General features: G+C 40.6%; 1 protein-coding gene across 1 annotated transcript in view; it reads left to right on the plus strand.

Moving 5' to 3' along the window:
* The first annotated feature begins 8,582 nt into the window (after nt 1–8,582).
* LOC136874526 (uncharacterized) overlaps nt 8,583–14,453 on the plus strand; it is an 86,161-nt gene continuing 80,290 nt past the window's right edge. Inside the window, exon 1 of the mRNA XM_068227828.1 lies at nt 8,583–8,699. Coding sequence (XP_068083929.1) covers nt 8,583–8,699 — 117 coding nt within the window. The remainder of the gene's footprint in view (nt 8,700–14,453) is intronic.

Below are 14,453 nucleotides of genomic sequence, written 5' to 3' on the forward strand. Positions count from 1 at the left end.
TAATATTAATTTCATACTTCTCCTGAACTAGTATTGAGGACATTGTTGATTTCTTACAGCTACAGGAACTGCACACTATAACCAATCGTGTACCTAAGTATCTAATCCCCTCCTACTGTTTTGTTCCTACTTTAGGCTTACACAGTTAACAATCTCACAGTATTTACATTTAAAACACGTGTTTATTAATTTAGAAATTAGACCTATATTTACAATTGCGTAGCCATCATAATCATCCACATTACTCACAGTAAACATCTCATCGCCCTTCCTTTACGAAGCACTGAAAGTAGCCCTACTTAGTCCACTAACCACTTCGTTTGCATAAGAAGAAAATATCACTAAATCAATATATACACTTTTAACAACATGGGGATAGTATTTTCCTTTATTTAACATCTTATTTCTGCCCATGTGGCAACAGGAGAACAAGTAAATGCAATAAAATTTACATAATAACGTAGTACGAGGTAATCGCAAAAACATGAAAAACCTAGGCGGATACAGATCTTCAAATATTTCCATAGCCTTTAAATACCTTGTATTACCAACATAAGAAACAAGATTTTATTTAAAACATCGCTATGTACTTGGAGGTCCTAAATGTGCACTTAAGCGGAGTACGTACCTGAATTTTCGCAAGAATTTGCGAATTTTGTTTTAATGTATTTTAGTATTTTTTCGTATGTGTACAACACAGCACGGTTTTTATTTCAACAAAATCACGATATATGTGCCCATAATTTGGATATTCCATGGTCCCTCCCATTTATAAATGCCACGCCCTCCTCTGAGTGCACGCTGAGCTTTATTCTTTGATAACTTTCTAGGAAATGCAAGTGAATTAGTGAACATGGCTTCGTTTTGTAGGTAATTTGTTGCTTAGCTATTGTTGATACTGTCAGTAACATGTCATGTCGCTGTTTGTTTATATTGGAATAGTTTGGCGCGAGTTTCTTTGTTTACCTTAGCAACCGTAAAGAGGTGTTTTTTTGAACTTCAGAAAATAGTTGGAAAGTTTATTAGTATACGCGTGGTGCATTGAGGATTTCTGAGGTCTACATAACGTTTTGCGTTTGCGTTAGTGAGCTTTTTTACGAGTTCGTGCGGACCATTCAAGCTATTCGCTTCAGTTCACTAGTGCGCTGAGTGTATCACGTGTGCTTCCTATACATTTGATAATATTATGTGTATCACTTGATCAATATTAATTGTTAGTTATTTGTCGGTACGATGGCCACATCCAGTGGAAGAGTCGGACATATTTTGAGTGATCCAATACCAATGAATAAGGAAGTAGAAGTTTCAATGGAAAATGAATCGCTTCAAAGCTCTGAACAAACACCTGCTCAACAGAATAACCTAGCAGATAACAGTGCTAATGTTCAGATGGAAGGGGAATTTTACCCTCCGAACATTATGACCCATTTAACGTATTCGTAGAATCCAAAAATAACCAGCATCTTGGACAGCTACACCCTATGACACTTGCGGGATATTTTCACGAAAATGCTTTAAATGTGAAATCCATTACCCGAAAGGGGAGGAATCGTTTGCAAGTGACATTTATTACTGCCTTGCAAGCTAATGATTTTTTGTGCCATTCCATTCCATTCCTGCCTTTGCTGGCAGGACCTAGTGTTTACAGTGCACTATGTCTTCTGGTATGGGCTAAAGCAATTTTGTTACTTTCATTGATCTGTCTCTGTCTTATCCTTGGCTTTGACAATATGAAAGTGACTGAGGTATGACAATGCTAGTAATGCCATTCCTTATGCAGCCAGTCCCTGCTATGAAGGGTGTGAAAACGTTGCTCATAGGGTCGGTTGGTGCATGCATTGCAGTGGGCTTGGCAGACTGAAATGTAATAGCAACATCTGCTTCGGTGAGGAAAGCAACGGGAAACTACCTCACTCCTCATTTCCCTAGTACGCCTATTCAGTGATGCCTAGGCCATCTATGATAGCTGATGGCAGAGCTGTTGAGGATCCAACCAGCCTTACGGCTGAAAACTGAACATACATACATCCATTCTCGACACATTAATGTACTAAGACTTGGCCTGATCTGTGACGTTGATAAAAAGCTCACGGAAGATGAAATACTCAAATACATACAATCTACCGTTCCCATCAAGTCAGTACAAAGACTCAACAGACGGGTAGTCAATAATGAGCATATTGGGTAACTGCCCATATGGTCTGTTAAAATTATTTTCCGAACTCAGGCTTTGCCACAATACGTTTCTCTTTTTAGTGTATATTTACAAGTTGAACAGTTAATTTTCGCACCCATATTATGTTGAAAATTCCAACGGTATGGTCACACAGAAAAACAGTGCAAAGCTCAATCTGTTAGATGCAGAAAATGTTCACTTACACATCCTACCAATCAATGTACCAAACAATTACAAAAATGTGGGTACTGTAAGGGTAGTCATTCAACGGGATCCAACGGATGTCCAGAGCATAAATGCCAGAAAAAGTAAAAGAAGTGATGTGCATGGATTACCTTTCGTTTGAAGGGGCTAAAGCGAACGTTGCGCTACCCATTTACTATCCACAACAGCACCCACATCCCTTCCCGCCCCCTTCCACGAAAATGACCACTCTACACTCGTTCCTCCGGAAAATCCTAGGAAAAGAAAATTCACCCAAGTGGTAATGCAATCTCCACGACCCACTCCAACCCACGGGTTTGATACGGAAAGATATACGGCAATTTTACGCAATGAACGAACCTTCGCACAGGGAATGGTCTATCTACTGCACCAGGTAACCCCTTCTGAACCTTCCCCCTCTTCTTATACCTCTCCCCCTTCTATGAGTATCAGCAATTCAGAATGAAAACAGGCAACCATTCTGCATCAGAAGAAAGTCAACTTCAGCAAGAAATTCTAAAAATCATAGGACTCCTATTACAAAGTGCCAAAGGAGAGAGGCAACTCTCACATGCTACATATCATTTAAGGGACCAAATAACTAACATGATGGCATTGTATGATTCACATTTTGCAATGGAATGCAAGAAGCATAGTTCCTAAAAAGCATGAGATACAATTATTAACCCGCGAAATCCCTTCTAATATCATTATCATTCAGGAAACATGGTTTTCTAGCTCTTCCACATTTTGTTTACAGGGTTTCAATCTTGAACGACAAGATGGACCAGGTAGTGCGGCTGTAGCGAATTTTATTCAACAAAATCTTACCTATCATATTTTACCTCTCACTTACCAAATTCCTTATACTTTCGCCATAGGTGTTACTCACAATAATATTCATTTCATTAATGAGTAATGCCCTCCTGATATTTATATTACTGCAAAATTTTTTTTGTCAATTTTATGTTTTAGATCACGTCATTATCTTCGGAAACTCCATTTGCCATCATACGTTATGAAGAAGTCAGCATGATACACCAAGGGGACTTCATCCCCTATCTGAGTTTCAGCAATATGATTTCACATTATTAAATGATGGATCTCCCACAAGATTATTCCCCCCTCCCTGGCACCCCTCCTAGTCTTGTAGATTTAACTCTTTGTAGGTCCCACATAGCTTCCATAATCACATGGCGAACACTATCAGACACAAATTCTAGTGATCATTATCCTATATTTATCACGCATGGTATTGGAAAACCAAGTTTAACGCAGAGAGCAACTCAAATCCGTAGCAATGTCCGTTCATTTCACACTTTCGATAAGCAAACTTACTGCACATGTATACACAATCAATTTAGTAACCTTCAGCAAACTCCTATCACGTATACTACACTTCATTCTATTATTAATACCTACATTGATGTATTTCATCCTTATAAACCATGTGTGTCCACATATTTACGACCCTATCAGTATATACATTGGTGGGATAATGAGTGGAACCAATTGGTATTAAAACGAAAACGTTTATTTCAGACGTACCGAAATGACATGACGGTACAACATTATTTATGTTTAAAGCGTCATATTGCAAGAATGAAACAAGTATTTCATGAAAAGAGACGGATAGCCTGGAAAACCTTCATATCATCTTTGACTTCACAAATTTCCACTGCCTGTTTGTGGAATGAAATTAGAACTCTTACATGTGCTGCCCAATAACGCCCACATTCACTCATTCCGCGAGAGATTCTTACTCCCTTTCTCACTTCTCTTACTCCAGATTACACCGTTCCCTTCCCTTTTCCTCAAACTGTTTCCCAATCTACTCTATATTCTACTTTATTACAACCTATTCAACTTCATGAATTAACTCAGACACTTGTATCTTCAACAAGTTCTCCTCCTGGCCCAGACTCAATAACCTATACTACGCTTCAATTGTTGCCATCTTCAGCCCATAAGATAATACTGGAATATTTTAATAATATCTTAGCTGCTGGACTTATCCCCACAGAATAGAACATCTTTCATCTTATACGAATACTTAAACCTGGAAAAACGCCAACAGACCCGGCGCATTATAAGGGAATCGTGTTGGGTTCATGTGTAAGAAAAATTCTTAAAAATATCATTAAACCGTTTGGTCAGGATTATGGAATATTATCACCTCATACCCACATCACAATATGCTTTCCTTAAAGGAAGGTGTACTCAAGACCCCCTTAATATTTTCATCGTTGACCTTTTGTTAGCTCGATATCGCAAACATAGTACAATTGCTTTATTTTTAGATATCAAAGGTGGATATCATTCCATCCTCTTATATTTACTACGGAAAAAATTTGGATCAGATGGATTTCCGTAAAAGTTCATATTACTTTTGTATCAATTACATACCGAACTCTTATCGTTAAAACACCACATACTTCACTTGCGGGTCGACAGACTTCTACCGGCTTATCACGGGGGACGTTCTGAGCGGTGTTCTATTTGATTTCTATATGCGTGAATTAGAACGGATCATTTCACCATACGCTAGAGTTTTGTCTTACGCTAATGATTTTGCGAAATATATATCGCATGAGAGCATCCCTGAGTGTAGGAGGATCTTAGCTATTGTAATGCGTGACGTAATTAGGTGGTTGGATACCCATGATCTAATTCTATCGATTCCTAAATGCACAGCAATGCTGTTTACGCACAAGAGGTCGTATGACCACTCCCCCTTCATACTTGATGAATTTCTAGTTCCTTTCTCACTTCAACACACATACCTCGGTATCATATTTGATCATAAGCTTTCGTGGAAACATCATATTTATGCAATTCGGCAAAAAACGGACTGGTATATCCAAATCCTTAAAACAGACACGCGTAGAAGATGGGGAGCAGATCCATTCGTAGCTTTATCGCTTTATCGTACTACGATTCGCTCTGTATTAGATTACTGCGCATTTTTATACATATGGTCGCACCTTTCATAGTAGCGCATCTCAATACCATACAATACAAAGTGCTTCAAATATGTATAGGTGCATTAAAAACTACTCCCACGGATGCCTTACTTGTGGAAACGGGTGAATATCCTATGTGGATTCGGAGAAAGACTCTAGCATGTAAATACCTTCTAAAGAAATTTGCTTTGAGCCGGTCACCATTAATTCCAAAATTACAGCTTCTACATGAATATTATACGAAACACCCTCCGAGAGGCGAACGAACTCCTGTTCTCTATCAGGCATACAAACTGTTGTGCACACAGAGCGATACATTTCTACGTTTGCCAAAACTTCCTATGTATTCTATCCCTTATACAGTAATAGACTACTTTTCCAACCTAAAATCATTATATAATCTACAGCTCATTTTTCTCCTTTAGAACACTATGCTTTTCATAGTCCTCCCGCGTCCAAAAAATTAGAATTTCCTTATCTGAGACCGAGATCGGTATATACACTGACGGTTCTAAGTCCGAGAAAGGCGTAGGAGCGGCATTCTTTATTCCCAATTTAAATATAATTGAAACCTTCCCTATACCAAATAATTTTTCTATATTTTTTGCAGAATTATTTGCGACTAGACAAGAACTTATTCATGCTCAGCAACAGCATTATAAACGAACAACTATATATATGGATGCTCAAGGTGTACTTTATGCATTAACCTCTCCCAAGCTATCTTATAATTGGTATCTGTACAATGTGAAATGTTTATTGTATCAACTTGAACAATCAGGAGTGTACATAACAGTAGTGTGGATCCCAGGGCATTCCGGTATTTATGGAAATGAGTGAGCTGATTCTGCAGCTAAGGCAGCTTGTACTCAAAATACAGCACCAATTCTTGTGGCAATTCCTCCCCTTGATTTCATTCCTGAACTTTATGTTGCAGCACATAGTTCGTGGCAAGAGGATTGGCAATATTCTACTCGTACAAAAGGTATTTTTATCAAATTCAGCCGCAAATTCCTCATAAAACGTGTTTCTTATGGATCATACACTCGTCGGCATATCACAAATATCATACGTCTTCGTTTAAACCACGCACTTACACCGCAATATAAGTACCGTTTCCACCTTTCTAACCTCTCTACCTGTGTGTGTGGCCACCCACTTGGTGACAGTAATCACATTTTATTTCAGCGCCCACAATTTTATTTTCCCCGTCGTCAATTTATGCAACGCCTTGTAAATTTATCTATTCCCCTTCCTACTAGTGTTTCCTGTTTATTGTCAACCCCCACTCCCACTTTAATCGATATATTCAATAAGTTTATTGATGAGTCCAAATTGCAGTTCTAAAAGATGAGCTATTCTCTCCTTCATATTATCAAAATATGCTTCTTGTCTTCACTGTAAAATTTATTCCAACCTCTACGGGTAAATGCAAGCAAATCATAACGAAGCGTGTGAGATTTTTACAATAATTAGCCCCACTTAACATATATTATCTATCTCACATTCTAAGTAAAAGACATATAATTAAATTTCGTATCCAAGACACTTGTGTTTACTCCACAGATATACTGACTGGACGAAATTCATAGAGTCCAATCCACACCCTCAAGAAGAAGAAGAGAAGAAGAAGAAAAATAATCCCTTGGCGCATATTGTGAGATATCGTTACTTTGAATGTTTACTTTTAAAATGCCGAGGATTAAAATGATCGGCAGAAGTAAGTGCCACGAGAATCAATATAAGAACAGGAAGACATGATTGAAGGTTGAGGGTGTAGTTATTAGGAGAGTGACTATTTACCCGCCAATCCCATAACCTCAAACGACAGTGAGACAGGTCCAAGTAGTACTTCTCTAATTTCATGTTGTAAAATGCTGGTCACTTCCGAAAGTGTGTATGAAGTATATGACACAGGCAGTGCGTTTACTGGTGTAAATATTGAGAACACTTCAGTAGGATACCAGGTTATAGATGTTCAGCTCATGTGTGCTACTGTGAAATCTTTTGTGCAGTGTAATTATTTTAAAAATGTTGAATGTGTGACAGTGTCTGGAAAGGCTTCATTGCGTAAGGGCCTAGCTTTCATCATGGTTCTTTCGTGTGAAAGTTGTGGAGAAGAAACAGAGTTTTCCATCTCACAATATGTGAATGGTGCTTATGATATTAACCTTAGACTTGTGTATTGCCTCAGATCAATCGGTAAGGGCAAAGCAGGGAATGACATGCTGTGTGCTGTTATGAATATGCCTAGTCCTCCCACTAGATTCCAGAGGTTCACGAACGTTATTAGTAAGGCATTAGAGAGTGTCAGTTTGGACAGCATGAACTAAGCCATTCAGGAGGCAGCAATAGAAAATTAGGGTGTTAGTGACATAGTTGTTGCTCTTGATTGTAGCTGGCAAAAACGAGGCCACAGCAGTCTTACTGTTCCTAGTGTCGATACTGGTAATGTAATTGATGTGGAGTGCCTCAGTAAATACAGCCATGCATGCAAATCGCAAACTGAGCTTGTGTGTATGAAAAATGATGCTGGGTCTAGTGGGGGCGTGAAAGCTGAGGGCGCATCAAGGATTTTTAAGAGGTCAGTTGCCATAAGGGGTGTGAGGTATGAGCAATTTTTTAGGTGATGGAGACAATAAAGCTTTCAACAGAGTACTGTCTGAGAAACCGTATGGTGAAAGTGTAGCAAATACCAAGTTAGAATGTAGGTCATGTTCACAAGAGGATGGGTTCAAGAACGCGGAGGTTAGTCCATGACATGAAAGGGAGGATATTGCAGTATGGTGGCGCACTTGGGGGTAGAAACAGACTCACGTCATCTGAAAGAGACAGGCTACAAAATTACTACGGTAAAGCTATAAGAGAAAATGTTGGTGAGGTGAAGAAAATGAGGGAGGCTGTGTGGGCAACTTTTCATCATAAGGTTTCTACTGATGAGAAGACTCAACATAGTCTATGCGGTTCTTGGTGCAAGTATAATAAAGACAAGGAAACATGAAAACACAATAGACTTCCTGAAGAATTGGTGCTTATGATTAAACCCACTTATATGGATCTTGCCCATCCCGATTTATTGAAGAAATGTTTGTATGGGAAAAAGCCAAAATGTACACGAGTCATTTTACACCGTTGTTTGGAGCCGTGTACCTAAAAGTATATTTGTTGGATATAAAACCTTAAAATTAGGAGTACATTACGATGTTTCATAATTTAGTATGGTAAATGCAGGCATAATTATGGTACAAGAACAGCTGGGGATCCAACCAGGGTGGAATTCGCTCAGTGCGTTTCAAGCTTTAGATGTTCATTGGATCGAAATGAAGGATGAAAAACTGTTTATAGAGAAAGCCAACGTAAGGAAGTAAAGAAGAGCAATGAAAAGGAGTCTGGAAGGCAAGGGGGATTAGAAATATGCAGCAGGAGGGTTGTAGACTACATCTCAAGTAAGATTTATATGTTCATTTTCTCCGCATTCGTTTTTTTTCCTTATATAGGTTCGCTCAGTTAAAAAAGCTATAAAATGTAGAAATCTGAAATAATTATCAGTGATACTTCCATAAATTATCTCTGTAAAGCTGCTACCTTATTTTAGATATGTTAATATATGAGACCAGGAAAAAAAATATTATTCTTCAAATGTTTCGTGCAAAATTTTTAAGTTTGTAAAACAATTCCCAAAAAAATTATGCATCTAATTATAAAACTAAGGACAGTAATATAAGGGATAACGTTCATACAATAACAGTACAAAATTTCAAATTTGTAGGACAAAGGACCTTTAACCTGAGCGTGCCTAAAAATGGCAAAATGACCATTGTCAGCATAGGCAGCATATACGAATTCGCACACAACTTAAATATTTCCAGTGCTTTACACTACGGCTTACAGCACTCTAGGTTGGGTTTAATACTAGCTTAACAAGTGATAATAAAGTAAAATTAAACCATAACTATCCAACAATAATAACAACTACTACAACAACTGTGCAATCAGCAATTCCATGGAGAGAAAATATTACAAGATATGCTACTAGTCTAACATTCTAAATCCAGCATCAGCAATACAAATTCACACACAACTTAAGTATTTAAGTGTGCAATGTTTTGACTAACTATGCAGTGATTTGTTGGTAGTAGTTTGGCTCCTTTGCGGAATGTTGAGCGTAGGGGCCGGTTTTATGATTTTAGGCGCGTCTACGTAATTATTCGAGTTCGGGGATTAGGTATTTTTGTGTTAGTCTTAATACTTGTGTTCATTTACGCACAATGCATGACTTCCAACAACCAGACGAACACGCAATAGTGAACACATTCCCCCTCGTAGGATTGGCGTCAGGGACGGCATCCGGCCGTAAAATTGAGCTTAATCTACTTGCAACCGAGCGAGTTGGCTGTGCGGTTAGGGGCGCGCAGCTGTGAACTTGCATACGAGAGATAGTAGATTTGAGCCCAGCTGTCGACAGCCCTGAAGACGGTTTCCCATTGTAAAACCAGGCAAATGCTGGAAATGAACCTTAATTTTCGCTTTTCATTGCTAGTTGCTTTACGTCGCACCGACACAGACAGGACTTATGACGATGATGGGACAGGGAAGGGCTAGAAGTGGGGAGGAAGCGGCCGTGGCCTTAATTAAGGTACAGCCCCAGCATTTGCCTGGTGTGAAAATGGGAGACCACGGAAAACCATTTTCAGGGCTGCCGACAGTGGGGTTCGAACCTACTATCTCCCGAATACTGGATACTGGCCGCACTTAAGCGACTGCAGCTATCGAGCTCGGTAAACCTTGATTAAAGCCAGGGCCGCTTCCTTCCCACTCCTAGTCCTTTCCTATCCCATCATCCCCATAAGGCCTATCTGTGTCGGTGCGACGTAAATCAACTTGCAGAAAAAGATCTACATGCAGTGCCGGATCCAAATTACAGATAATAGTCCAGAAAGAAGAAGTGCATTCCTTTATATGGTATACGATCAAAATTATACACAGATTCGTGTTTAATTGGTTGCAAAACGTTTACACCCTTATCACACTGTAGTGAAAGTGAATTTCACGATAATCCTATATTATTGATCGTGCGCTCTCTGACTTTCTGTCTTTACGCTCTTTCGTTGAGACTATAAAGTAGCAAGTTGTAAAAGCCGGGTGTCGCTCTAGTTAACTTGTCACTGATTGGTTTCACTCTCTGTAACACGTGCTCACCATTACAAACATTACGTATTGATGTTAGGGTGTGCTTTGAGTGCAAAGCATTCCAATGGGAACGGAAATGAACTGCAGGTTGGCATAATTAACAGAGTGTAACACAAGAGGTCCAACGACTCGTAATCTAGCAGACTTACACTCGGGTGAGTAATGTAATGTTCGTGTTGATCCGCTAATGAAGATCAGACCTTCATTTCTCTGCTAGTTTGTTGCTTATCTCAATTTAAAACAAAACATAGTGTAGCACTCGTAAAACGGATATACAATGCAATTAAATTTATTTCTGCGTATCTTAAGTACCGAGCGATTTGGCCGTGCGGTTAGTGGCGCGCAACTGTGAGTTTGCATTCAGGAGAGAGTGGATTCGAACCCCACTGTCGGTAGACCTAAAGATTGTTTTCCGTGGTTTCACAATTTCGCATCATGCTGTACCCTACATAGGGTCATGGCCACTTCCATCTCGCTCCTAGTCTTTTCCTATCCCATCGTCGCCAAAAACTGCTGCTTCAGATCCTCCAGAGTTAGAGGATCGCAGTTGAACTTTATTGTTGGCAGCTGACTTGTGTTTCGACATCAATGGAACAGTAAGTTGTTGTCACCCCATCTGTTAGGCCCAGCTGTACTTAGGCCTTCTACCTCTTTTTATCCCGAGTAGATGAAGGTCAATTGCAGGGTAGACTGACATCACTGAGGTATGCTCATGATGTGAAATGCGCCGCTGTGCTGCGCACGTAGCGAACGATAAATGGAACACGGCGTTGGCGAATGGCCCACTTCGTACCGTGATTTCTCAGCCGACAGTCATAGTAGAACGTGTTGCCGTGTGCCACAGGACACGTGTATAGCTAAGAATGCCAGGCCGCCGTCAACGGAGGCATTTCCAGCAGACAGACGACTTTACGAGGGGTATGGTGATCGGGCTGAGAAGGGCAGGTTGGTCGCTTCGTCAAATCGCAGCCGATACCCATAGGGATGTGTCCACGGTGCAGCGCCTGTGGCGAAGATGGTTGGCGCAGGGACATGTGGCACGTGCGAGGGGTCCAGGCGCAGCCCGAGTGACGTCAGCACGCGAGGATCGGCGCATCCGCCGCCAAGCGGTGGCAGCCCCGCACGCCACGTCAACCGCCATTCTTCAGCATGTGCAAGACACCCTGGCTGTTCCAATATCGACCAGAACAATTTCCCGTCGATTGGTTGAAGGAGGCCTGCACTCCCGGCGTCCTCTCAGAAGACTACCATTGACTCCACAGCATAGACGTGCACGCCTGGCATGGTGCGGGGCTAGAGCGACTTGGATGAGGGAATGGCGGAACGTCGTGTTCTCCGATGAGTCACGCTTCTGTTCTGTCAGTGATAGTCACCGCAGACGAGTGTGGCGTTGGCGTGGAGAAAGGTCAAATCCGGCAGTAACTGTGGAGCGCCCTACCGCTAGACAACGCGGCATCATGGTTTGGGGCGCTATTGCGTATGATTCCACGTCACCTCTAGTGCGTATTCAAGGCACGTTAAATGCCCACCGCTACGTGCAGCATGTGCTGCGGCCGGTGGCACTCCCGTACCTTCAGGGGCTGCCCAATGCTCTGTTTCAGCAGGATAATGCCCGCCCACACACTGCTCGCATCTCCCAACAGGTTCCACGAGGTGTACAGATGCTTCCGTGGCCAGCGTACTCTCCGGATCTCTCACCAATCGAACACGTGTGGGATCTCATTGGACGCCGTTTGCAAACTCTGCCCCAGCCTCGTACGGACGACCAACTGTGGCAAATGGTTGACAGAGAATGGAGAACCATCCCTCAGGACACCATCCGCACTCTTATTGACTCTGTACCTCGACGTGTTTCTGCGTGCATCGCCGCTCGCGGTGGTCCTACATCCTACTGAGTCGATGCCGTGCGCATTGTGTAACCTGCATATCGGTTTGAAATAAACATCAATTATTCTTCAGTGCCGACTCTGTTTTTTCCCCAACTTTCATCCCTTTCGAACCACTCCTTCTTGGTGTTGCATTGTCACTGTCAGTCAGTGTATGATGACAAACCTCCCTACACTAATACTTCTATCATATTCCATACTATAATTGTGAGGATATGTTTTTAACATCTTCATTAAAGCTTGGCACTTATGATGTTTTAAATAACCCTTTTTGAAGCATTATATTCACCATCCATTGACCTCCCGAAAATATTACACAGCTAGAATCGATTAAGAACCCTCTAGAACTGTTACAGTCAGTCATAACCCGCGTATCATGATACACTAGAAAAGGAATCGTACTCTCATCAATGTCATCGTTGAATATTGTATCCGACGATTCTCAAATCCAATTAAATCTAACCCATAGGAGTCACGGGAACTGGGGGTATAAAATATTCTTCTTCTTCTTCTGTTTCTTCATCCTCGCTTTGTCATCGATGTACTTCACTGATGACGTCCTGATTGTTGAGCTGCTGCTCCAGATCCTCCAGGGTTAGGGGAACGCAGTTGAACTTCGTTGTTGGCAGCTGCTTGTGTTTCAACATCAATGGAGTAGTAAGCTGTTGTTTTCACCGCATCTGTTAGATCCATCTGCACTCAGGCCTTCTACTTCTTTTTACCTCAAGTACATGAAGGTCAAAGACTCTCTTAGCTACATAGCATTCGTTCTGTTCGTTCTTATTCCCGAACCATGTCATCCGCTCACGCTGTAAAGTGTGTTGGTGCAGGTAAAAATACTAAATGGTACACGGGCAAACTAGAACTGGGAGAGAGAATTCATGAAATATTAAGCAACCCATTAAATATCACTGAAGAATGTAAGGGAAAAATCTATAAGCACATACGCAGTAGCGCATTTCAGGAAACGAAAGGAAATGAAGTTCAAAACATTCTACGCCTCCCTTTATTTCAGAGTGATTGTACTTGGGATTCCTTTCTTCAAACCCGAATCCTATTCACTCGTGATCGAATTATTATTTAATCGCAGGGAAGAATAATTGCTATTGAATTCAGTTCTTTCGTTCCTTATCTTTGTTCTGTTGGAAGAAAATTTTCAATGAGGATGAAACTGATTATCTAGCAAGGTTCCTCATCACTTATCTGGAAGAATGGTACCAAGTTCGGAAATATGATTATAAAATTTCTAGGGAATGAGCATCACCCTCACAAATAGCACACGGTAGAGCAATCTCTTAAGTCTTCAGTTTGTAGGATGGTTTGATCTTCTGAAAGCACTGCCAAAGTTAATGCAATTATGGGGAAAGAGGCATACACTGTACGATAAGTAATGAGGTAGTTTGTCATTACCTTCCTCAATGAGCAAGAAACTGAAATTACAGCACTACTGGCTCTGAGTTCCGTTACACAGCAAGTCCCTTGTTGTCACAGCCATGAGTGAGACTGAGACTTCAATGGAAGCTACACTTTGCTGTGTCCAGTGCAAAGACACAAATACAAAAACACTGCATCATCGAGAAATAATGGCAGCATTTCAAATATTACAATTCAAGCGCATGTCTTATGATTCCTACTTCAAAATGTTATTAAGCACTGCTTGTATGATCGATATTAGGCACAGTGGACTGGTAATTATGAATATTATTTTACAGTACCCTAAGTAATATAATAAAACCGCGCGATTGGCTGCCTAGTTTTTATAACGTAGCAGTCACCTTGCATTCGGAAGGGATTCGAACCCCACTGTGGACAGCCTTGAAGATGGTTTTCTGGTGATTCCAATTTGCACACCAGGCAAATGCTGGGGGTGTACCTTAAGACCACGATCGCTTCCGTCCTTGTCCCAGCCCATTTTATCCCATCGTCATTACTACATAAAACAAATTGTGTAATAATAATAATAATAATAATAATAATAATAATAATAATAATAATAATAATAATAATAATAATAATAATAATAATAATAATAAT

This window comes from Anabrus simplex, chromosome 5 (assembly GCF_040414725.1).
Source record: "Anabrus simplex isolate iqAnaSimp1 chromosome 5, ASM4041472v1, whole genome shotgun sequence".
NCBI lineage: Eukaryota > Metazoa > Arthropoda > Insecta > Orthoptera > Tettigoniidae > Anabrus > Anabrus simplex.